The 26,440-nt window shown below is 41.0% G+C and overlaps 2 protein-coding genes across 6 annotated transcripts in view; both read left to right on the top strand.

Annotated features, from left to right (window-relative positions):
- Positions 1-15,446, top strand: part of HEATR5B (HEAT repeat containing 5B) — a 55,240-nt gene extending 39,794 nt beyond the window's left edge. Inside the window, exons 30-36 of the mRNA XM_059468111.1 lie at positions 692-819; positions 1,034-1,178; positions 5,609-5,878; positions 7,657-7,881; positions 9,796-9,947; positions 12,876-13,089; positions 14,490-15,446. Of these exons, the coding sequence (XP_059324094.1) occupies positions 692-819; positions 1,034-1,178; positions 5,609-5,878; positions 7,657-7,881; positions 9,796-9,947; positions 12,876-13,089; positions 14,490-14,794 (1,439 nt within the window). The 3' untranslated portion in view covers positions 14,795-15,446. The remainder of the gene's footprint in view (positions 1-691; positions 820-1,033; positions 1,179-5,608; positions 5,879-7,656; positions 7,882-9,795; positions 9,948-12,875; positions 13,090-14,489) is intronic.
- Positions 15,447-18,582: 3,136 nt separating this feature from the next.
- Positions 18,583-26,440, top strand: part of STRN (striatin) — a 70,110-nt gene continuing 62,252 nt past the window's right edge. For all 5 annotated transcript variants that reach the window (XM_059468581.1, XM_059468580.1, XM_059468579.1 and 2 more), the window contains exon 1: positions 18,583-18,899. In XM_059468581.1, the coding sequence (XP_059324564.1) occupies positions 18,597-18,899 (303 nt within the window). In that variant the 5' untranslated portion in view covers positions 18,583-18,596. The remainder of the gene's footprint in view (positions 18,900-26,440) is intronic.

Here is a 26,440-nt window from a genome sequence, read left to right as displayed (position 1 = left end):
ACTGTTCTACACTGTAGTATAATGCAGGTGATACAAAATTTTGTGCTTCAAAGATGCAAAAGCTGTGAGGTTAATTAAAATACACACCCCTATAAAACACTGCTCAGTTGAGAGTGATATTTAGCAAGTCACATGGAGTAGCTTTTGCATCAGTTTTTCATCTGTGAGTAGCATTCACTGTTTCCCTTTGTGGTTACCTAACAGCTTTAAGAGGTGGATGTAATCTCTTATTCTGAGGAATGCCAGAAGTTTGCTGAGATACAGACATTTAAATCTGGAATTAAGTGCTATATGTAGATGAATATTGCATGATTTTTGGAGCTTAACTTCATTTTGTTTGTCTTTACATTTAAAGGAGTTCAAGAAAATTAAACTCAATTTACAGCTAAAGGATTCATATCTCTGACTTACAGATCTTTAGAACAAAGTATGAATTTCTGTTCAGTAATCTTAAATTGCTTGTTGTCACTGTGCATTATTTATCCTGCCAAATTTTGGGGAAGACATGATGCAGAAGAAGAAGTGAATACAAGTCTTCTGCATAGACTCTCTTTTAATTGAAAGGAAGAATTGAGAAAAACAGTTGTGTTTCTAAAGTTTTTAAGAACCCACTATACTTACAAAAAAATTCAAACGAAAACTAGATTTTATGATGGTATGAACATTCTTTTTTAACTATTACTCTTTTCAGGTGTTAGTATACAGTTTCTGTGTTCCCCAAGACCTGAAGAGCCCGTAGAGCATGTTACATCTTGCTTACAAGCACTGCATACTTTATTGGACTCCCCTTGTGCCAGGATCCATATTGCAGAGGATCAGGTAATGTATGAGCATGTTGTAACAATCAGCTTTTTCCAGGTCTTGGACTTTCATCAATGATGATTACAAGAGCTGTAATTATTTTTTGTGTGAGAAAAGTATTTGTTCATCATAAGTAAGTGACACAACAATTAAGAATTGAAGTAAGTGACACAACAATTAAGAATTGTTTAGTCCTAATGGATGTTTTTCTATGTATTTTGTTTCACTGCAGCTCCTTGGTGTTGAACTCTTGAGTGTGCTTCACCGACTCCTCCTGACCTGGGATCCTCCTTCAGTCCAGCTGCTGGTTACAGGAGTTGTCCAGCAGATAGTAAGAGCAGCTCAAGATTATTTGCAGGAAAAAAGGAACACGCTAAGTAAGATTCTGTAAACATGGCTTGCTTTGCAGAGTAAATAAGCAACAGGTTTTCATGTTGGGAAAGGAACGCAGTTGCATTAGAGTATTGTTACACTGAGGAGGAAAATGCTGTGTATTCTAGAGATAATTTTGATTGTGTTCATAATTACCTGCTGACTTCTTAACTCTTGTAATCTGTATTTTTTCTTCCTCTGATCATTCTCATTTCATGTCATGATTTTCATTAATTTTTCTAGAGTAAGAGTGGTGCAAGGTATACACAGCGCACCCCTTCTTAATACCTTGTTCAGTTTCCTTAATGTTTCTCTACTGACTGCTTCCTTAGCACATCATTTACCTTTTTTCTGAAGTTTAATGATTTAGCCAGCAGTACAGGGTATTGTGATGTGTCCGTGGCACAACTGACATCCATGAGGTGAGTGAACTGCTCCTGAAACCAGTATGGAAAGTTGCCTGCCCAGGAGATCTTGCCAGGAAATGGAGCAGACTTGCACCTGGGCTCTTACTTCACTTATTGAGGGCACTCAGGGCGTGTCAGCTACCGGGATCTCTGGGAACAGGGTGTGCAACAGGAGCAAGGCAGTTGGCATGGAAAGGCATGCTCATGCTGCCCAGAGGTGCTGCTCAAGACTGTGCAGGACTGCTGGAGTCAGCATAATGGTGGCAGTGACATACAACAACAGTCTGCTGACTGAGGGACAATCACCTCTGCTACATCAGAGGTCTAATGACCAGTTTGAAATTCAGGTGAAAATGCTGATGTGCCTGTGCTCCAGAGGCTTGTCTGTGCAGCCGTAGCTGGAAGTGACATTGGTCTCACCTGTGATACATGAAGGAAATGCTTGTGAAGGTGAGCAGACTCTGTGGTGTCAGAAAAGGTGAATGGAGGAATGAAATGTTCTTCAGAGGCCCTGCAGGTGCAGGAGCTGAAGTCCCATGTTTCTCAGGAGAGACAGCCATAGACTATGCTGGAATAAGGCCCTGGAGGATGATGCTTGCATGAAGGTGGTGGCTGCAGTACTGTCACTTCCAGGAACAAAAGGCTCTATCTCCAGATATCCCGTTGGAGAACACTGAGGAGATCTGGCAAGAGGAAAGGAGCCAGCTGTCCTACTTTGACAGATCAGAACTGATAACACTGAAAGGAAGTGAAGGGTGATACCAGTCAGGAGCCACAGGTTGCCTGATCAAGAAGGGAAGGTGAATGAAGCCATGTTAAACCAACCCAAAGAAGCATTCCAGTCAAGCTATGGGAGTCTCATGAAAGGCTTTTACCATCCAGCTGCGTGCTGGAAGGGTGACACTGCTGGTAACACTCAGAAGTGTATGAAGCACAGAATTCTTCAGTCCAGATGAGGGTGGGGCTCCATGGATTTGCTCTGTACTTACACAGAAGAAACAGTTACAAAGGTTAATGGTAGTTCTGGGTGCACCAGCTATATGATAGTGGAGGTCGTAATTTCAAGGGAAAGAAAGAAAATGAGTAGCAGAGCAAAAGCTTTGGCTTGACTTGGCAGACTTTGGCTTGTTCAGGGAGCTTGTAGATGAAATCTTGTGGTAAGCTTTCCTGAAGGGCAAAGGAAAGAGGGATTGTTCATCTTCGGTGACAAAATAAAGCTCATTCACAATGATCATGGCAGGAGGCTGACTTGGCTGAACAGGAACTTCTGACTGAGCTCAAATGTGACATGGAAGTGCTTGGATGTTGGAAATGGGGGCAAGCTGCCAAGGAAGACTACTGAAGTTCCTGGGTATGGAGGAGTGGAATTGGGAAATTTAGGTGGAGCTGAGACTGATGATGAATGTCCAGTGTGACAAGAACAACTTTTATAGATACGTTGTCAGCAGAGGAAATTTGGACCTGCTGCTGAATGGATTGGGTGATCTAATGACAAAACACACTAGAGGAAAAACTAAGGCACTGGTATCTTCTTGCTTACCCCTCCTGTGTCTGTGTCTAATGAGCAAGCCTAGGGAGAGCAGTGCTAGTTACAGCAGGTGAGTATCCAGTAGGGACTGCTCGCAAAAAAGCCAGCCCTACCCTGGAACCAGATGTGATGCATCTCAGGGAGGGCTGATGACATGCTAAGTTTGTTGCAGTCATCTTTGTAAAGCTGTGGTGCTCAAGGAAGCTTTTCAATGAATGGCAAAAATGAAATGCTGTGACTAACTTTGAGTAAGACATGAGGTGGGGTTTGAGTGAACTTGCCAGTAAGCCTGCTGTGCTTGTTGAAAGGTTTTTGAGTAAATTCCTTTTGAAACCACTTCTTAGTACATGAAGTAGAAGAATGTGATTTGAAATAGCACAGACTTACTGAGGGCAATTAATGCTTCATCACCCTCTGTGATGAAATAACTGCCTTTGGAGGTGGGGTGGTGAATATTGTTTACTCAGACTTCTGCAAGGCTTTTGACCCAGTACTCTACAATATCATTGTCAAGTTGAGTGATGTGGACTGAAAAGTAGGAGAATAATTTGTTGGACTGCTGTGCTTGAATGGAGTTTAGTCATTCAAGTCTTAACTGGAAGCTGGTTGCAACTGGTGTACTTTAGAGATCAGTAGAGGATCAGCTACTGTTAAGCACACAGGACAGACAGGAGAGAATGTACCCTCAGCATATTTGTGGATGATACCAAACTGGGCAGGTGGTGGGTGTGCAGGAGGGTGGTGCTGCCTTTAAGGGGAATTTTGAACTGCAGGTCTGAGAACCTGCTTAAGTTCAGCAAAGATAAATGCAAAATCATGCATTTGGGATGGAATGTGCATTGATGTAGGGTGCTGGGCTGACAGATTGGATAGCAGATTTGCCAGAGGAGGAGTTGTGTGTGTGAATCTCTGGTGTGAAACCTATACAATGCAGACCTATGCAACCTCTGTTATTGGGCTGTCTTAGAAAAGACACTGGCATGTATCGCATGCCAGACACAGCAATGTATCACATGCCAGTGTCTAGTTTTCTTTGCCCTTCCTCCTCATTCTGAGTAAGACAGCTGTTGGCAAACATGAAGGAAGTTCAATGGAAGTCCACTAAGCTGCTTAGGGTGGTGAAGTGTGTGACCTGTGAGGAGAGGCTGAGAGAGCTGAACTTACTTAGTCTGCAGAAGAGAGGGTTAATATGGGATAGAATAGCAAACCCCCTTCTTAGAGGGGATTTTAAGATAAGGCCAATCCAGAGTCTTCTGAAAGGCAGTGGTGGAAGGACAAGAAGCAATGTACATAAACTACAGCAGTGGAAATCCAGATGAGATACAAGGGAAAGATTAGTCACTGTGGGAGCAGTGAAGCAGAAGAGCAGGTGCCCAGGGATGTGGTATCTCTATGCTTGGAGATCCTCAGCACTCTGAAAGCTACTTTCTGAGGTACTTTTAGTGACCTCTTCCTTTTAAGAGAGAGTCTCCCTGTTCAATCATTCCTTTGCCATTTTTAAAAAAATCTCAGATACACTGTTTCCATCTTTGCTAGGTAAATTACTTTCCAGGAGGCAACCTGGGAAATAGTTCATTGATACCTGGTTAAATTGGGTAGGTCTGCCAGATTTTCTGTTACCTGAGAGAAGTGAAGTAAACCCCAGAGAATATTCTGTTATTAAGGAAAATTACTGTCTTAATCTGGCACAATGTACTGTTGATAGAAAAACCCCCAACTGATAGCTTTTGCCCATTTTCCATGTAAAAACAGGGAAAAAATTTTGCTGGAACTTGAGGAACCATCATGAACAACTGAAAATGCAGGCTCTGTTCCTTCATATGAATTAATGGAATTGTTTACTGTCAGCCCAGTAAGCTGCTTTTTTCAGATTGATGAATGTGATAATAGTAGCAATCATTTAAATTCATAGGAGCTCTATAGGGGTAGTTCAGGCCAGCTTTGCCTTACTGAATCTCTGTTGCTTTTTAATGGGAGAAGGAAAGACTGCAGCTGGCCAAGCTGCCATCAAAAGAGAGACTTTTTGAACTGAATACACTCAGCTAGACATAGACATAGAATCCTACAGTGCTTTTCTGTTCTCTTATTTCATAATCAATTTAGGCTAGAATAAGATTTTGTCAGAGTGGAACATTTAATTAATAGCTATTAAATTAAAAAAAAAAATGTCCTGACTGTTTATTTGTCATTGGTTGCTGTTAATTTTATGATCATTTTTAAGAGAAGCAAGATAATTAGCTGTAGTTTTATTTTGTGCAAGACTACATTTGTTTTCTAGTTCCAGAAAACAAATTGTTGCAATCACAGTACTTCTAAGGCATTTTAAACCCCTTTAAGTCATTCTAACTAAAACATTTAGTCTGACATGAGCCATGTTTGTCCTATCTTACTGTATAGCAACTTTTTCTTCTTGATTCTTAACTTCTTTGTGAAGAGTGTGTCGTGTCATTTTTGGAGTGGCATCTTAACTGTCTGCTCAGACATTTCTTTCCTTTTTCAGATGAAGATGATAATGAAGAAAAAGAAAATCCTCTTGCTTTAGGAGAGGGAGGTGAGAGTGGTGGTCTTGTGCCTGGAAAATCTCTAGTTTTTGCAGCCATGGAGTTGCTGATGTTCATCCTAGTAAGACACATGCCCCACCTGAGTTCAAAAGTGTCGGATTCTCCGAGTCACGTTGCTGCCAAATCCCACCTCTCTGAGGAAAGTGCTCGTCTTGTGGCTGCCACCGTTAATATTCTGTCTGACCTGCCTTCCCTGTGTTCTCCAGCAGGTAGGACACTGTCACAGGATATGTGTGAGCACAGCGAGGCTCTGGTGCTAAAAACAAACTGTAATTACATTGCTATGAATGCTTTAATTCATAGCATTAATAATATTTAGGTAGTTAACTAAATGCAAATTCAGGCTTTTCCAGTGAGTAGCATAAAGGAAATTTGATTTTAAGTTTGCATGCGTGCTGCAGGTTTGCTGAGGAAATTAGCACTGTGGACAAAGGCTGTAGGAGTTTCAATAACACACTTAGATTTTAAGCCCCTGTACCAATCTGATTTTGTTCTTGGTTTTTTTCCCCCCTTTTTTCATGCTTTTGAAACCTTTCAGGCAATTTTTAATCATATTGTTAAAGAACACAGACATTTTGGAGATAATTAAATTCCTGAGAAGTTCATGAAAAGCAGGAGCTGTAAGAAAAGACAATCCTACAGAGGGAAAAACAGCACAATTCATCTGTGGTACACTTGGCCTTGCAGCTGTTGGCTGTCAGTCATTCCCAATGTGATTATAAACTAAATGGAGCTTTCTTCTGCCCAGGAAGACAAAGGATGTGTGTAAGCTGGGATAATTGCACTGAGTGAAGTTCATGGGTAAAAGACACAATTACATGGGAGGCTGTGCTCTTTGACTTTTGCTTTTTGGAGAGCAAATTGCTTGACTGTTGTCTCAAGAATCTTTGGGAAGTTTCACCCACTCTTACAGATGAGACATTTTAAAGTTAGTTCCCTAGTGAGGTGCACTGCAAATAACATATTTGGACAAAGTTATGCTCAAAAGACAATATGGCTTGTCTCCAAACAGAAATTTGTGAATTTGTGCCTTGCACTTTTTTAAGGAACAACAGATTTTGAGTTGGAGTCATGTCCTGTTTTTTATGTAATACCCGATTTTTTTTATTTTTTTTTTGAGGAGGTGATGGGAAAGAGGGTGGGCAAAAAGAGTAACTGTATTTACATCTGTGTTGTCTGGAGTAGTCTGGAGGGTTTGGCAAGTGGCCACTGCAAGTAGCTCAGAAATGACTGTTAGTTTAAAGAGCAGTCCCTTCCTGTCATAATTGTTTTACTTCATGTGTTTATCCTCACAGCATTCCCAGAAGTAGGAAAATGGCAGGATTTGCGTTTCCACAGATGTGGGAAAATGAAGCATAGAAGTGATATAGAAAGAAGCTTGACTGTCTCAAGTGATCTGTAGATTGATTTTGCATGCCTAAACCCAACAGCACTCTTCTTTCAGTCCTGTCGGGGCTTAAAGTCTGTCTGCATGTGTTATTGAAACTGCTACAGCCTTTGTCCATGATTTGAGACACCCAAACAGCTTCCTTTCTTTGCTTCTGGTAAGGTGGGGCACACCACCTTACTCAGAAAGTGCAGTAACTTAGTTTGGATACTTGTTTCCAGACCTCTTATTTTTGCTGTTTATTAGACCCTCGTGATGTGTAGATCCTTCTCAAAGGTACTTAGCAACCTGGATGACATACCTTGTATCACATGCCATGTGGGACAAAGCTTTAATAGCTAAATCATCATTCCTGAACTGACAGCAGCATTTCAATTGTTGGCTTGTATGACTTGTGTTATGATACATTTCAGTAGCACTGATGAATGAATTTGGTGATGAAATGGTGAATGACACATGTCACCCGTTACCTGAATTGCACTTTATCTCATCTCCTTTGTCTCCAACCAAACACATCCATATTGAGGAAGACAAAGAGCTTATCTACCACACTTTAAAAATTCTATTTTATCTTTTTTTTTTTTTTTCCTTTATTTTTAGGGTGTATGACAATCTTACCCACTATCCTATTTCTGATAACAAGGATATTGAAAGAAACAGCAGTAAAGTCAGCAGATAATAAGGTTCCACCTCCAGTCACTGCAGCTCTTCAAGGCATAAAAACTATTGTTACTCTTCCAACAGTCAAGACTGATGAAACTCAGAAACAATGGACAGGTCTTATCCGCAGCACTCTGGCATCTATCTTGGAAGACTCTCAGCCTGGTAAGTGGTTTCCCAGTGCAGGAGTTAAAATTCAAGAAAAATGGATTCAAGGAAAATGGTATCTGCCTATAACTTAATGTAAGACCTGAATGAGCAAATCTCATCAGTTGCTTAACAAATTTTATTGAAGAAATGCACAACATTGACTTTAACAAAGTAGTTACATCTCAGGAGTTCTCACTTCAGATTTGTCTTTGGTCTGTCTTTGACAGTGTTGAGCATAACCTCCAGTTAGAAGTTTTCCCTTTTACAATGCGTCTGGCATCAGCCTCTCAGTTTTTTTGCTGGCACAAGTCATTTAATCTTAATGACAGTCAGTGTTAAAGTGAATGAGTGGAAAGACAGCCACAGATAATTGTGGAAAGGTTCATACTGGAGTAGGATGTTCACAACACTCTTAAAAGCTTTCTTTGGTGATAAAGAAATCCTGGCCAAAAAATGCCTGTTACTCACCAGCACAATGGTTACTGTCTCTTCAGAGAACTGCAGACCACCTCTTATGGTTCACATACATGCTTTGCCTTGCCCTTCAAAAAGTAAAAAAGATGTACAGTCTTAGCTGCATAGTTAGCAAAAGAGACACAAAGATTTGCCATTTGCATAGTGGTAGTCAGTGAGAAAAACATCCCATTGCATTGCCAAGGAGCCATTTGTTGAGAGTGAAGAGAGGCTTGAATGGAGTTACTCATGTGAGAGATGGGGAATGAGGAGGTAATTGCAAATGATTCTGAAATGTCCAAAGGGGGAGGATCACTAGGTTTGTGTTAACCAAGCCAAACTTCTAATTTGATTTGTCACATCAGCTCTTGTTTTCCAGCCTTTAGTTACTGTAGAGATTTCACAGGCCCTCTTTCCAGAAACATCACTGGCTGGAGACCTTTTTGCAGGCATCAGAAATTTTTCTAGGTTCCTTACAGGAGTGTATGTTTTCCTTTCTAGTCTTCTGTGAAGTGCGATGGATCACAGATGCAAAAATCTAAGCCAGGTCCACTGCATTCAATTTCAAGCATTATCATTCAATAAAATTCAAACAAATTTTAAAATAATTTAAATAATGTAAGAAAAAACATCACTTAAAATGCCTGGAGTAGTTTTTTGAAGTGAGGTTTTACATTATGGCTAAGCCAGTTAAGTGACTAGCTGATATCTGTAAAGGGCAGTCATGCTGTTTTTCTTTTTTGCTGACTTTATATATGCTGTTTCTTTATGCCTCTCAGGGGAGACCAGAACCAATGTGGCCAACCAGACCAGCAGAGCAGTGTTTTTAATATACATTATAATAGTTTGTATATACATATTTTTGTTCCTGTTGTGAATTCATGAATGAGATCTGTGAAGACAGAACTTAGGCAAGGAAAAAAAATTGTGACAATGGCAAATACAGGCTATTTGAAAGGCAGGAAAAATTAAAGTAGGACTGTTCCTGTTGGTGACAATTGGCTGTCAGATCAACTAGTCTGTTCTGTGAAACCTCATGTTAAGTAAAAGTTGTTGCCACGCTGGATATCTATTTCTTACTCTGCTGTATCAGCTGAAGATAATTATTTTAAAAAGTGAAGTAGACCTTTAATGGGCAAAAGATCTAAAAATATCTTTTTTCCTCTTGTTTACACACTGAAAACAAAAAGCATGACTTGGTCTGAGAAAGTGGGTGGTGATGTTTTTCCTTGATACTTAAGTTTCAGAAAGATTGACTTACTTTATTAAAACAACTGTTAGAATAGAGTTGCTCAGATTTTTGTCAGTCACAGCCAACAATGATACTGTAATAAGTAAATGCATATGCAGTTGCGAATAATTTCAAGTACCTGTATTTCGTCTTTGTGAGTTTTATCTGTGTTCACTGGATTTTATTAGATAAATGCTAAAGCCTTTTTGGAATAAGCTAACAGCATGTTTGCTTTTGTTTTCCAGAGGCCTCTAAACCTATTCTTGATGAAGTAAGCATACTTACAGCTCTTGCTCTCTTCCTCTTGTCAGCAAGCAATGAAATAATTGGAGTGCAATCTTTACAAAATGGATGTATGAACAGATTTAGAAGTGCATTGAATTCTTCTGATCCTTGGGTAAGATCATGTTATGGGAATGTAAATGACATGGAGCCAGCAGAAACTAATTGTGATATATTTAACACATTTCCTCAATGCTTTGTGATGCCTTTACTTCAGGGAGAGGTACTGCTGTCAGGAGAACTAGAATTTTCAACAATGCATTATTGAAACTCATGAGCAAAATAACCCAGACTTAGTAAAGTGTTCATGGCCTTGTGCCAGGTTCTTGACTTCAGCTTTTTAAAAGGCAAAACCAGTCTCTGGTATATGAAATTTTATCAGATGAAAAGGTTGGTTACCATAGAGGGGGTGACATTTTAACATTAGTGTTTATCTTTTATAATACAAACGAAACCATTTTTTCCTTAGATAAAATTACAGCCCACATTTCTGATCAATTTTATATTTGTTTGTGCAAAACCTGTGCTTGTTTTGCATGTTCATACAAAACTCAGTTTGGGAGCAAAAATATAATTTTGTGGGCACCATCAGAATGTCTATATATCAGGATTCATTTGTTTCATAATTTCACTTCTGCCCTTTGGCTTGCCTTTGTGAAATGCCTTCTGAATTAACTTTGTCATTGAGGAGGAAAGTTAAAAAAGTTGTAGACTGACTTGGTTCAAGCAGGCTAATGCACTGTATGGATAGTTAAGCTTAACTTTCCCAGCCATATATTTATCAGTTTGAGTGGATATTACAAATCTGCAGGTGGGAGCTAAGGAGAAAAATCTGTGATGTTTCTACAAGCAAACACTGCAGGGATTCCTGAGAAGAAAAACACGCAAAAATTGCGGATGTGTTTAGGGTCACAATGAGGCATTTAAATTCCTGTTTGGACTAATAATTCTTCATAGTAGGGCAGGTGTTCTCCACATGAACATAAAATTCAGTTGATTCCGCAGCCTCACTCTGGATGGAAAGCTACTTAGAATTTTATTGTTCAAATGTAAATGTCAGTTGTATTAAGTGAAACTTTTATGTCTTACTCTCTCTGAGCTCTGTATAAACACACGAACAGCGAGAGAGAAGTACGTGGTCGCCCACTACCCTGCTGGAAAGCTGCCTGTCAGCTGGAACTTACCACTATTTTTGTAGCACACAGAGCAACTTTGGAGAGCAGCCAGATGGTGTCCACTCTCTTCTCACCAATGTGCAGAGCAAATACTCTGTAATACTTGTGTGTTCGTTCTGGCTGTTTGAATGTGAAATATTCCTTGTTGCAGTCAGTGATGAGACACCTGTTTGTAATAAAAGCGTGATCGTGATTGTAGTAAGTGCATTGAACTGATTAAGGAGAAGACTCTTCCAAAGAAACTACTGATGCCTTAAGAGAAATACAGGAGTATTTTTGAAACTATTACCACATGAAAAGGTCAAATATCATGTATAGTAATAACCAGAAGTCTGGTGAGCTCAATTCCCTTTTGTTCCAACAAGATAACTCAGTTGAGAGATCCAAGTGTTTCAATGCTGTTGGGCAAGTTTTGCATGAGAGTGTGACTCTCTTGCTTTGAAGAAGCTCTGATTTTACCTTTCAGGAGTTTTTGTAGACTTCTGTGAATGCACAATAGTCCAAAGTTTTATATTACACAGTTCAAAGGAAAAAAAACTTGGATGGAATTCTGCTGTCAGATGCAGTCATAAACCTGTTTTGAAATATGGCTGCATTTAAGAAAATACTTTTACTCCTTATTTCAAAGGTTAATCTAATAATCTTTAACAGCTAATAAGGAATGAAGTTTAAAGAAAGACAGAAAAGGAAGTGAATTATTTGTAACAGTATGGAGAGATAGAGGTAAAATTTGTTGAAAAGGTCAGAGATGATGGTGAGTGCGGCATTGAGGAAAAACGTTCTTCCGTGGAGCTCTGTTACAAAGCATACAAATTACATGAGAAGTGTTATTATTTCAGACCTTAAATATTGAACTGTATAGAAAACCTGCAGCTATTGAATTAACAGTAATACGATCTCATAACTAATATTTTCTTACCAGTAGTTTTTATAATCTATGACTTTTTATTCAATATTTTTATTTAAATATCTGTGTTTCCACTAACCCCTGGATCTCCTCACAGATCATTTTGTTCAGTAATACTTCCTCTAGAACATTTCTGTTCAGCATGTGCTCGATAACTCATCCTGTTTGGACTTGAGTGCAGTTAGAAAACACGTGCAATGTTTTATCCTCACATTTGTTGTGAGGTTTCACCTTTTCAAAAATGCTGGGTTATTTGTGGTGGATTTTGGAGAAAGATCTTTGTATGCCCCAAAAAATGTATTCATAAATTCATCTGAACAAGATCATCAGTGGGTCATTTTCCCAAACCTTGGCTTTAATAATCTCTGCTTTCCACAGAGAGGGAGGAGGATTAAAAAAAAATAGAAGGATGACAAGGAGAGCATTCTGTGATCAGCTTATATAGTCCTAGGCTACTACCAGCACAAAAGGGAGAATGAGAAGCAAGGATGGAAAGGCCTGACAGTTTTGGCTATAGCCTTGGCTTGTATTAGAACAATAAGATCACTTTGTTCTGAGTAATTTTTATGGGCACTGTTGCCTTTCTGGAATTGGAATAGCATATCACGATTTTGAAGATTAGGCTACTATTAGAGCTGGTAGTTCTGAGACGTAAACATGGAGTTCACAGTGAACTGGTGTGACTGACTTGTGTGATATTAACTGTCTTTATTTTCTCAGGGTTTATATTATTACTGCTACTTAGTACCTGCATGTTCTTTCTAATTGTCCTTCCTTTTATTGAACCCTGGGCTAATACTGCTTTATTAGCTGGGCTGTGTTGCTTCTTTCCTCTTACTTAGTACGTTTCCTTCCCATTTAGTAGTCTTTTTATTTATTTAATCACAGATAACAGAGTTTATTATTTTCACTGAGTTAACAAATAACTTTGAGGACAATGTATTTATCTTGATTTGATTAGGTTCAAGCCAAGTGTTACCAGCTTCTGCTTTCTGTGTTCCAACACACCAATCGTGCCCTGTCCACTCCATATATTCATTCACTGGCCCCTATCATGGTTGAGAAGTTGAAGGCTGTGGAAAGGAGCCGCCCGAACAACAATCTGGAGCTTTTAGCAGTCCAGGAAGGAATTAAAGTCCTTGAAACATTGGTTGCCCTTGGTGAGGAGCAGAATAGTAAGTATTTAGGTTTTCTAGAGAAATGAGTAATGCTAAAATAGAATATTGAACATTAGAAATGTTGCAGTTAGGAACTCAATGGCATAATCACAAATGGACTGTGTGTGCAACATGCTTTTGTAATTCCAGTGATAGAACTTTTGTATACATGAACTTGCATAGCATGTACAGCATGATATGCTGTGCCCTGTGCATTTCTGGTGATTGCAGGAAAAAAATTTAAACATGAACTACAGTAATAAGTGATATTTTATTCTGTTTTGAAATTTGTATTTCATACTTTTTCAATTTACTTTTACTTTTTTACTTTACTTTACTTTACTTTCAGTTTACTTTCTGAAGACTTGCTGTCTTTGACATTTGACTTCAAATGCTGAAAAAGTTCCTCCTAAGAATACTACTATTGGTTTTGTGTAGGGATTTTTGGATGGTTTTTGTTTGGTTGGTTTTTGTGGGTTTTTTCACTCAATGGTCTCCTTGTTGGAGTTTCTCTTTTTTGATAGAATATAAAATTTCTTGAGCCTCATTCTGCTTCGGGAACAGTTGTTTGAAACACAGGTGAAATGAAAATGAGAGAGTAACTGAAACAAATGAGGAAACAGATCATCTGATTTGCTGGCTGGAGACATTTCACCCCATGAGTATGATTAGTCAGAATCTAGAAGGAAGAATAATTAATACTCTGGTAATCTAAAACAATTTTGATAAATGAGTTGCCATTAATTTTTAAGTTCTTTGAGCTTAAAATGTACAATTACCAGGTTGCACATTTCAAAGTTGTACTTGAATTCTTTCTAGGTACAAAAATTTCCCTTGTTGCTTAAGTTTAGCTGCCTTTTTTGTTCTCAAGGTCAACCCTCTTGATCCCTTTGCCATTTTGCCCTGCTAGTTTTTGAATTAGGATCTCCCAGACCAACACAACATAAATAACAGCAGATAATTGTCCCTGACTTTTTGTGAACACTTGCTTTCTGGTATCAGTTCACTTATGTTTGCTGGGGAGGTGGATACTCAAATTCAATTGAGTAACATTTCTGTCTGCCTGAAAAGTGTTTTGAAATCCTTTAATATGATAGGCACTCTACATCTTAAAATCTTTCATCAATGATCTGCAATTGGATGGTGCAAAAGCATCTCAAAATAAGCATCAGGATCAACATAACTGTAATGAACAATAATAGAAATCTTAAATCCAGTCCTGGTAAGACAGATTGGACTGATCAAAACACAGGAAGCCGTCTACATTTCAGTTGTTTTAATTTGATAATTTTTTTATTACAGTTTCTACTGTGAGTTCTGAAAACAATATTACCCTTCCTTACCTGTGTAGTAGCTGATAATTTTTTTTTGTTTCATTCTCTGATATGGTAATTCCACTTTTTTTTCTTTCATTTTAGGAGTACAGTTGCTTGCCCTTCTCGTTCCCACTCTGATCTCCTATTTGCTGAATGAAAATGCCTTTGCTTCTGCATCTACAGCATCCAAGGGTCTTCATGAGTTTGCACTTCAGAACCTAATGCACATTGGTCCACTTTACCCACATGCTTTCAAGACAGTCATGGGAGCTGCTCCTGAATTGAAAACACGTCTAGAAACTGCAGTCCGAGCAAGTCAGGCCAGCAAAGCAAAAGCAGCTGCTAGGCAACCACCACCCACAGTACATTCCACCCCGACAATTAAACTGAAAACTAGCTTTTTTTGAATTACTTTTATTATTTTTGGACCATTAAGTAGTCAGAAGCGTTACATTATCCCTGCATACATGTCTAATTTCGTGTAATTTGTGTGTGAAAGGCTGTCTAATGGAGCTTTGTGTAATTACTTGAAATCCATGCATTACAAGGGAAGTGGTGTTACTTGTATTTGTATAGATTTTTAGGAAATTGTGATCATATTTATGAATTTCTGTTATAAATTATCCACCAAAATTATTCTGTATCTAAATAGTTTTATTTATTTTTAAAAGCTATCTTAAACCCTCCGGTGGTTTTTGAAATCTGGTGATTGTTATCCCACCATTGTGCCAACACACCAACACAGTGGGGATGGAGAGAAGAGGAAAAACTGTTATGAAGTACTTATTTACCCTGTACCATGGGGAATTTCTAGTGTAGAAGTATGAAATTTTTCCTTTTATTTAAAAAAAATAATAGGGAAAGGGACTTCGTAGATTGTTTCAGCTTGCATGAAAAAAAACCCAAAACCCCAAAACAAAATAATTGAAAATTTTCAGCCTTTCTTAAGGTGAATGATCAAGCATGCTGTCTTAATGAGTTGTCCTTATTTATGTGGTGTATATCTCTTTCAAATCCATTTCCATGCTTGAAAATGAATAAAGGATGCAAAGAATCTAATCCCCTATCTCTTTGAATATAAATTTTAAAGAATGCACTGGAAACTGAGTTTTTAAAGAGAACTGCCTTCTATCTGCATTTTTGTAGGTGTAGATCTTGGCCCTTGTAAGGTGTTTTGTGTTTGCAGTCTTCCTGTTCTGCCAGCAACTGGTTGAATATGTGATGAGTCAGTGCTGTGCCCTTTGTCCAGACTCATGGGTATTTAACCTTCCTGCTAGATTTTATTTTCTGGATACATCATACCTGTAGTCCTTGATCAAGTTTGCAAGCAGAGGTACTGGAGCACTTTGCACTGTACTGACTCAGGGGGCAGAACACAGGTGGGAGCCAGGCTCCTCCAGTTTTTCCTTCTCCTTCCAGGCTTTTTTCCAAAGCACGTGGCTTCCCTCCCCTCTGAGTGAGTCTGATGTGCAGATTTTGGGGCTTTTAGCTCATGTGCTGTGCTAACCTTGCATGCACAGCCAGGGACTCCCAGTGTCTGCCTGCTGCCAGGCCTCACCCTTCCTCTTGGCAGAAGTGTGGAACCATGTATTTTCTTGTGTATATAAGACTGACTTACATGACTTTTTTGACACAACTGTTGAATTTATGGGCTTTTATAGGGATCTTTCTATAGATTTTGCTTTATAGAGAAAAGTAACATAACCAGAGGTCTCTACTAGGCCTGCTGAATTTCATCTCTGATGTTTCTCTGTATACTCTGTAAAAACTGCATATTTCAGATGCTTCAACTTCAAATATAACAAAGGGATAGTAAATATAATTGAATATGACTAATATCTGCTTAAAATATTTGTAGATCACTATTTTTGCATAGATACTTCCCTCTAGGCTTTCTATTTTCCTCTAAGACCTTATCTAATATCCCTTTGAGTACCTATGCAAAATGGTCAAGATAATGCTCTTTTGCCCTATGGTAAGTTGGCTGTGTGCAAAATATTTAACAGAAAATCAGAAATGCTTTTATTTCACAGTGAATGTTGTAGTACTAAAGTGAGGACACAGCAAGTGGTGTGTACTCCAATCTCAATTTTTTTTGGTAAAGATAGTAATCAAGTCTTGTTCCGTTGTTCTGCAGGAGTAAAGATACATGCAGAAGTAAAAATAATGTGCTGTACACGACAAGGAAAGTAACTTCACTAATTTTTTCTTCTTATATAGGTAGTGGGAATTAAGTTGATTTAAATACATCCCTTTCTAATAAGTCTGTCCAGCATTACAAATCTATTTTGCTTAGAGGTTCTGAACCAGTTTAACATTTGAAAGTATTAAGGACTCTTCCAGTTCAAAATTAACACAAACATTTTGCAAGTAAAAGAGAAAACAAGTTTATAACCTGTTTTAGATTCCTTCCCCTCCACCAGGTAGTCTAGGAATTAATGACTTCTTGGAAAGATTTTGTCTATAATCATGTTTTGTTGCCTTAAGTTCTATCTCAGCACTTTTAAGTTTTGGTTAGACTCTAGTTGACAAAATGTCTGAAGATTCGGAAGGGGGGAGGGAAGTGTAGCAATCAAGCATAACTAAGAAGTCAGTAGAACAATAGAAAAAAGTTAGCAGAAAAGAAAATGGCACTAGATAGATGTAGAGGGATAGAGAAGGGAGAGGTTTTTCTTTGTATTTTGTGTGGCTGTCTGCAACATGCACAACTCTTGTTTGTATACATCCTTCCCCAGTTTAGTCCTCGTTCGCTTCTCTGCTTGCTCCTGATACTAAAGTTATTATCATGTGATTTTACACGATATTTTGGCATCAAATTCCATTTTATTAAAAAAACTGAAGTAACTTGAAACGGCCGTAGTGCTTATTGTTGTTTGTCACTGTCCTTTTCATCTTTTTCTTTGTCAATAGCCTTTTAAATGTGCTTTTTAATGAAACAGTTTGCTCCGCTTCCCCTTCACATCTTTCATCTCTCTCTCTCTGCTGTTTCCTTCCCTTCTGGGTGAGCCTTGTTCTACACGGATTCCTTGCCGAGGTTCCCCAGATCACGCTCCCTGTCCCGTGCTGCCGCTCCCGTTCCCCGCTGCTCTCCGATGCTCTAAGTCAGCTTCCTTCGTGCTCTTTCCCAGAGAGATGGTCCGGCAGCCGCAGCTCCCGCTCCGCGGGCAGGGTTACGAGGCAGGCGGCTGCGGTTTCGGAGCAGCCACACCGCAACAGGAACCGCGGCTGGAGAGGGCAGCGGGGCCGCTCCCGGTGCGCCCGGGCCGCGGCGAGGAGCTCAAGCGCGGCCACCGGGGCCATCGCCCTCGGGAGCTCCGTGGCACCGCCGTGGTGGCACACAGCATCTTGTACACGGTGCTGGCCCTCGGCACAGCCTGACGGAGCGGCGCCTTGCCTGCCCTCAGCAGGGCTCTGCTGCTGGGGCACACACGGCGCGGGAAGGGAGCCCCGCTTCGGCCCCTGGTGCCGTGGGGAGGGCAGTGCTGCCGATATCTTCCGCCCCCAATCCCACAGGCTCCTGTTTTCCCTTTCCTCGCGGAGCAGCCAACGTGGCAATTCCTGAAAAATGTAGTGTCGCTCTCCTTCCCAGCATTGCAAAGGATGTTCAAGAAACCCCCGTAGCCTTGGGCAGGGTTTCCAGCCTTTGGCAGTGAGAGGCCGAGCGCTGCTCAGAATAAGGAGGAAGGAGGAAAGCCGGAGCTGCCAGGGCAGGGCCCGATGGGAGCACGTGGGACTGATGCGGGACCCCTGCCCTTGCCGGGTTCCTGGGGTGGGCTGCGGGAGAGCCCAAGCCGTGTCAATCCCGCTCGCAGCTGGAGGTGACCATTCACCTGTGCTCCCGCTGCAGGGACTGCCCCTGGCTGGTCCCTCCCGCCGGCGCCCCCGCCCAGCCGACCGGACCACACGTCCCAGAGGTGAGGCCTAGCCGCCCGAACGCCATCCCTGAGATTACGGACGACGCGGGAAGAGGGCGGCGATCGAAGAAGCCTCCCCGCCCTCCAGCGGAACTACAATTCCCAGGATGCCGCGCGGGGCGGCGGGGCGAATCGCTCCCCGGCGCTGTCCCCGCCAGGCCACCGTAGCGGCGGGCGGGGGCGGCTGTCAGGCGGTGACGGCGGGCGGGACGCGCCCAGGTTGTTGCTGCTGCTGCTGCTGCTGCCGGGACGCGGCGGGAGCGGCGGCGGCGAGCCAGGCGGACCCGGCCCGGCCATGGACGAGCAAGCGGGGCCCGGCGTCTTCTTCAGCAACAATAACAATAACAACGCCCTCCTGCTGCCGCCGCCGGCGGGCGGGCCGGGGCTGGAGCCGGGCGAGGCGGCGGCAGCGGCGGCCGCGGCGGCGGCAGCAGGAGGCGGCGGAGGAGGGGGAGTCTCAGCCTCCGGAGCCGCCGCGCCGCTCTCGGCGTCCCGGGCGCAATACAGCGTGCCGGGCATCCTGCATTTCCTGCAGCACGAGTGGGGCCGCTTCGAGGCGGAGCGCGCCGAGTGGGAGGCGGAGCGGGCGGAGCTGCAGGTAACACCCGCGACCTTCTGCCCCCCCCCCCCACAGCCCCGGCTCCGGCGGCCGCTCCCTCTCCGTGTCCCCCGGCTCTGCGCAGCTGGAGGGGAGCGGCCGCCCTGGGCGCTGTCACGGCTTGTCCTCTTTCCCGGGAGGGAGCGGCCGGCCGGGCTATTCCGCTGCCCCCCGGGCGGCCGCCCCCCGCCGCGGCCGGGCCGGGGGTGGGACGTGGCGGCGGGGAGCGGGCCCTCTCCGCGGGGAGCGCCCCTGCGCCCTGTGCCGCTCTCCGGGGATTTTCCGGATGCCCCTCGGTGTCGGCCGCCCCAACTTGTCCCCAGTTTCATAACCCCTGTCGCAGTCTGCCCCCCTTGTGCCGCGGCTGCCCCCGGTGCCTCCCGCCCGCGCAGGGCCAGGCCCGCGGGACCGGCTGGGTCCCGTCGGTACTACGGGCACGTTATGTTGTGTTTTCGTTTGAAAAGCAGTGGGGCTGATACGCTCATTAATGCATGAAAGGACTGATAGTGATCTTGTGGTTAAAAGAACTTGTGAGCTCCTGGCCTAGAGCCATTGCTGTCAGATACTTCAGTGATGGGCACGTTGCGTTAACTCCAATAACAGTCGATAATGCAACCTTCGTTCCTCTTTGGTGTTGTTTACAAGAAAATTCCTGTGTTAAACCTTAACGCTGGCCATGTTGCTAGCAGCCCACTGTTTGGTTTTCATTTGGCCATGTTTGAGACTGAAAAGTGTCTATGGGTTTCTTTTTTAAGTCTCCTTTCTTTGTCTCTTTCTTCCTGTCCATCCCTTCTATGGCTTTCCTTGAAAGTAGTTGTCAAGAGTCTCGAGTCTGTGTAGTAATGCAAACCACTTCTCTGTTTTTTTGGTTATTGGGTTGGTTTTTTCATCTTTTGAATTTTACTTTCTACATACATCAAACAACCATTCTGAGAAGCGTGGTAGGTGTGACATTCTTTAATGAGAGTTCCCTTGTAGGAATTTAAAGGAAGTGGTCATGAGAACAAGAGAGTAATTTTTATTTTAACTTCCCTGATTCAGTGAGAAATTGGTTAGTAACTGAATGATATTTCTATTCACTACATCTAGTAAATACTGTGAAGAAAGTTACTAGCTAGCTATGTACAGGAATAACCTCATGTGTCATATATCCAGTGGAGGCCCATAAATATCTTGACATATATTCATAGCTGATTCAGATATCAAATATTGCTTTGGAGAAAAAAAAAAATCTGTTTTACAGGACCTAGGAAATTTTGCCAGTGTATTAAAAATAATAACACTTTGCATATTTATCACATCCTTCAGCAGCATGACTTCCCTCCTCCTCCCCCAGGTATCCCTCAAAAGCTTGGTACGGATGAGAGAGGAGGAAAGAAATTGAGCATTTATACTATTTGCAGAAGTCATGTATTATCAGTGGCAGATAACCCCATCACAAGTTGTTTGCTTGAATGCCTTTGACTCTTGCCAAAACATCTCAATAAAGTTATAATTAGCTGTGGCTGGCATTGCCATGAGCTGTAACAGCATTTATCTGCTGCAGAGTCATGTTCAGGAAGGTGCAAAATTCTTGGCTATCTCTGCAGACATCAGGCGTTAACGTCTGCTGTGACCATTTGCAGATGAATGTTCTTGGATCCCTCTGAGAGGTTTGTGGTGGGGGTTCAGCAGCTACAAGGTGGCTTTTAGAAACTGTGCACCTGAAGCATGAGCAGTGTTAATTAAAGGCCTGGTCTGTGCTCCTTCTGAAGCCTTTTGTTGGCCTGTATATTTGGAAATGTTTAACAGAATAATGGAAATGTGAGGTCGGACAGTTTCTCTCCCGAGATAAAGATGCAGTGCTCCTCATTGTACTTTTATCCAATGCAAATTCCAGTGCTAGATTATCCATCCACTCTTGGGAGGCTGTGGGGCAAAGGACCTATTTAGTGTGGTGGTCTTAGTATGCCATGTTTTTTTTCCTGCATTCATCCAGTAGACTTATCTCTGTTTCCTTACCTACCACAATACTGAAATACTTGGGATACCTTATGCCACAGTATTACTGTGCTTGGCTTCTGCTCTGTAGTTGTTAGTTAGTTCCACTCTACCGTCTCTCCCAAAAACACCTTGTAAGTCAGTTCCATTGTGATTTCCTGACTTCCTTTTCTTCCTCTCTGGGCTTCTTTTTATTTTCTCTTTTTCTTATCCTTCCAATTAACTGTGTGGAACTAAGTGTGATGGACAGGTAGAATACCTTCCTGTTGTGTTCTGTGGTGCTTGTTCAAGGGACACACACCCAAGCTCATAACATATGTGAGTTAGCAAGCTGGGCAGTTTAATCTCTTCCTAGTTACTGGTATAGTGCTGCCTTTCCAAGGTTTTTCTCCCTATCAGTGCCTGTGTTTTGCTTTCCCTGGCAAATACTCTTGTTTATTCTGATTTTCTAATTATTTTTCTTGAACCTTTTGAAATTATTGTTTCCTCTATTATATAATCTTCCTCATTCAAGGCAAAAGAGGACTTCAGTATTTATATCTATGTAAGCATCATTAGTAAGCTGTGTATATCAAATAAGAATGAAAACAGATTAATATGGGGTTCCCCTAGATGCTTATCTGCTGATTACACATTTAACTTTTAATGCTTGCTTTCTTTTTACACTGCTTTGACATCTGCAGATTGGAAAATTATCCTAAGAATAGACTTTCGTGATACCCTGTGAAGTAATTAACTAAGATGAATACTAACATTATTAATCCTCATTTAAGTATTCACAAACAGTGCTTTATGGCATTATAATCTATTTTCATATCTTTTCAGAAATTAGTGATTTTCCTTTTCTTAGGTTCTTCTAGCAGCTGCTTGGGAGAGTTGACAAGACAGGATTTCCTGTTCTACAAGTTTTAAACTTCAGGTTTTTTTCGTTCTGCATTTTTCTGGACTGACACAGAGACATTTCAGAGTTGTCATTGTGTGTTGGACAAGCCCATCTGAAAATAGCAAAGGGTTTGATCAGATGCATGTGCAGGGCACTGAAATCCATATCTTTGCTTGAGGCAAGCAGTGGTTGAACTGCCTCCCATGCTGGTGTCTTGCCCTAACCATGGGTCTTCTGTCTGCTTGGGAGTGACTGTCTCTTTTGGATGTTATTCCCTTTTAATTAGCAATGTGTCACCCCTGGGGGAGCAGTGGGGCTCTGCCCTGGGGACTGGGACCCTGCAGAGCTGAGAGCTGCCGATGCACATCCTTGTCCCAGCAAGCAACAAGGCTGGATGAGCTTGGAATGTGTGTGTGTGGGGCTTTTGTTTTGGCCACAAATGTTGTCTTTGCAAGCAATGCATATGTTGCTGTGGAAAGTTTTACTTGTGACAAACATTTTTCTGGCAAAAGTGCAGATTTGCAGATATTGGCATTTCTCCGCATTTCACAAATGGTCTGAATTGCAACAAACTGCTGTGGTGTAACTGTGTTTATGGACAACCCCCCATCCTGCTGATGAGTTTTCTAACTTTTGTCCTCATCACTGCTGAAGTTTTCATTTCCTCTAACTAGTAACTTGTTTCTTTGGAGTAGTAGACTCCATGCAAGTGGTGGGACCTGATGGCATTACATGAAAATTATTTTTCCTGGGTAAACTTTCCTTTGAAAAGGTTTTCAAGGAAATAGAGGAGAATGGGTGGATACAATGTGCTTGTGTTTCTACAGCTTTGTTAAAAATAGTCCTTGTAAGACAGAGCCAAAAGAATAAGAAAACACCACCCAAATGATAGGGAGAGATAATGAAATGAGATAAAATGTGGTTAAATGATAGCAAACAGCTGTAATAGAAGGAATGTGATGGAAGTAATAGATAAGCGCTTGAGATTGGTATGGGAGTCAGATTGAGTAATGTTAGCTCTCTGGGGGGATCATGGATGGGATCTTGCCCCTTGCTGCTGCTTTTCTCCTGCACGAGGCAGGCGATGAAACCAGGCCTGCTACGTGGTGAGATTGTGTCCTTGGAGATAGACAAGTTAAAGTAATGAGGAGAAGGGGCAAATCAGACAGATGGCTGTGACTATTTATAGTGTGGTTTAGGACATTTGTTACTTGATTCAGAAATTGTTGATATTTACAGTTTGTTGGCTTTTAGATAACGGTCCTCTTGTTGGATTAAATTTCTAATTAGAAGTTGTTCTGATAGCTGGATAATCTGAAAACGTTCAGAGAAAAAGTAATGAGCAGTGAGTTGGTGAAATCAGTTATTAAGTTAATAGAAAAGTCCTAAAGATACAGTTTGACCACTAAAATTGAAAATAAATAAAATTTGTAGAAGTTTTGTGTACGATTTTCAAGAATGATGATTTAAGTCAAATTTCTGAGATTCTCAGTGAAAGATGAATTGGCAGAAGTGCTGTAAAAGTCTTCTATGAAATATATTTTCTCATAAGGCAAATAGTACAAAAGAACCACCAGTTATTAATGTTACGTACATCTCCACTGCAGAAAAGCATTAATTTCAACTTTATTGTTTTATATATATCAGATAAATCAAAAGAAAGGCAGAAGAAAACAAGCCGTGGTCACAATCGTGAGTTGTGTTTATTTGGGGAAAATGATGCTAAATGGGCCTTGGTGACACCAGATAGCCTCTCTTTTACAAGGTTTTTTTGCAAACTTTATATTTGGCAGATTCATGTGAAGCAAACTGTATTCTCCTCTACTTATATGCATGGTTGCCAGCTAATTCCACTATAATCATTGATATGCTGTCATGGCTTCTTTTACTTAAGTGAGGAGGACCAGTGGGAGTAAATGTTCAGTGATTTTCAGAAATTCAGAAGTTTGTAGATGTAGAATGTAAGTACAAACTGATGAGACAATGTTTTTGCAGGTGTGCATCTGGTTTTTATAGTTGGATTTATTTTTTTTTTGCATAATTGAACTGATAATTTCTTAGCATCAGATATTTCAGTTCTTCTCATATCTGTCAGACCTGTAATTTAGTTTAAGTGTAATGAAAATGTGTATCTTAAATAGCCTAAATCCTTTAGAAAAATGATGCTGTAAATATTGATGTAGTATGAACTGAGAGAGTTTTATAATGTTACGTTGTCTCCAAGTGGTCTTTAAACCTTTCAAACTCATTTCATGGAAAGTTATACTTGCAAAAAGAAAAAGAATTTTTTCTGTTTTTCTTGGTTGAGCAAAATTGAATAGATTACTGTGTTCTAGGTGGAAAACTTTGGTTTTCAGGGTCAGGTTAGCGTATGGTGAAACATCCTAAGTGTCTTTATTGGTGAACACTTTTTAATTACATTTGTATCTCTGTCCTACTCAAAATGTAGCCCTTCTTTTTATTTTGAGGGTCTTGGCTTATGGCATTTTTATTGCATCAGAGATAAGCAACTTGGCACTGTTTAAACAACAAGTTGCAAATATAACTTAGCCTTTATTGACGTTTCAGTAGACACTGAAACTTTATTTGCTAATTTTAGAATGGTCAGTGTAAAATTCCCCAAGGAAGACCACGTGAATTGCCTGAGGCTTTTGGTGCATCTTAATTTAATGCTAAAAGAAGTAAGGCTGTACAAATACCAAGCTGTAGCTAAAACTTCTATCAGTAAACAGTTTTCTGAGAAAGTAAGTATTGATCAGTAACCTGCTCATGTATTTGGCTTAACAAGGCTGGTGAGTCTTGTCAAGTCCTCATTTCTACATTTCTTAGTTTAAAAGTGGCAAAAACTGAAGTAGATGAGGGATCCTTATGTTTTATTTTTAAATGTTGAGAAATGCTTGGATACCTGAAAGAGTTCTTTGGAATAATTTTAGATTGCTCAGAATCCAAGCTTTGCAGACAATAAACTAGAAATAAAAATACTCTGAAATGTGAAAACAAAAGTTCATTTTATCTGAGTGACCTGTTCTGTGTGGGACTGTAGATGAAATCATCCAGATGTTCTTTTCCTATTTGAAAAAAGTTTGCTATATGCTCTCTACTATTGAGTGTTTTTGAAAATAACCCAGTGATAAAGAAGTTAAATTAAGGATTGCAGTGAGGAAAGACTGCATTTTTTCTGGTCTTAGCCAGGAATATGTTTCCCTTTAGTGCAGTCACATAGGGCAGGATTGCAAAAGCATTGGAGCAAAAATGGCATGCATGATATTCGTATCCTAGCTTGTAAACAGGAGGTAAGAACAAAATCACTTATCTTTTATTTGTTTCACTTGATGCCCAAGTCAGTTCAGAGTGGTCATGCATGCCTGAATACAAGGAGTAGCTGATCCTGGATGTAGGAGTGAGGAACTGGAGTGTGCCAATTGCCTCTGCAAATGCTTGTGTGGTCAAGTCTGGTTCACTCCTCTTTCTGTTACTGAAGCCAAATCTAAAAATCTCCTCCAGATTTTTTCTCCCTTGTCTTGCCATAGCCCAAGTGATTCATTGGGCCTGTGAACTCCCATTGTCTGTTCAAATGTGGGCCATGGGTCTGTTTATCAGTCCTGCTGCTGACTGCTGTCGCTGCATTTCTGCCCTTCTTGTACAGCAAGTGGAAAGGAATTTGAGCATTTGCAATTTAGAGTCCAGCTCATAATATGTGATTATTTTGTGACATGCCATTGCAGTGTTGCTTATAGAATTACATAATAGAATTAAAAGCTACACTCTCTTTGTGCTTGTGTTGGTGTATGTGGCACGTGCTCTTGGGTTGAAAAAAGGTAATGTTCACCACTTAAGTACGTGTACCACAGAAATGACTGGTAAGAAAATTTTTGCTTCTGAAGAATGATTAAATAAGCTGACTATACATTGCTTGGCAACTGTTTTGATGCTTAAAATTGCTAGAACACTGAAAGGCAGCATTGAAGAGAGGATAAAAGAAAGACTGGCTATCTGAACAGACATCTATGTAGTAAAACACTTCAAACTGCAGAAAAACAAGTCTTCCTGTTTTTGAGATGCCTACGTTAGAGTAATCAAGGTATTGCCAGGTATAAATTGTGAATAAATTCTGGATCATTTATTAGGAGCTTTTCAGTCTTACTGAATTTGTTCTTCAAACAGTGTTTTCTCTTTGAAAACATCGTTTGAAAAAGACAAAGAACGTAAGAAAATGGCGTTTTCATCCGTGGTTTTTTTACTGTAAACTAAATCTTTGATTTCTTTTGGATGGTTTTTCTGGGTTTATATCTGATGCTAGTTTTAGGACATCTCTGAGAAGTCCAACAAAAATAAGGTGCCAGTAGCAGATTGTGCTCTGCGTTGGTCTCATCATCCAGTGGGAGCATGTGAGGGATAAATGGGATGAAGTACCTTCTGTGTGGGGTGAAGTTAAATATGCCTTGGTGCCTGCCGGTCGTTTCAGCCTGTGGCCCCACTTGAGTTTTGTTATCTGAAGTGGCTGCAGGAATTACAAAAGCTTCCCAGCCTCTCTTGGCACCGAGTGCGAGTAGGTGTGCGTAGTGATGTGAAGTATGGTGCCTCTTAAAATTGTTCCCTAGTTGTACTAGACCATTGATATTTCCCTTCCCCCTTCTCTTTTCTTCTCACCCCTGGGGCATGCCTACACTTATTTACA

The sequence above is a fragment of the Ammospiza nelsoni genome, chromosome 3, assembly GCF_027579445.1.
Source record: "Ammospiza nelsoni isolate bAmmNel1 chromosome 3, bAmmNel1.pri, whole genome shotgun sequence".
NCBI classification, from domain to species: domain Eukaryota; kingdom Metazoa; phylum Chordata; class Aves; order Passeriformes; family Passerellidae; genus Ammospiza; species Ammospiza nelsoni.
Note: the sequence above shows the minus strand (reverse complement) of the source record. Positions and strands in the feature narration are given on the sequence as shown.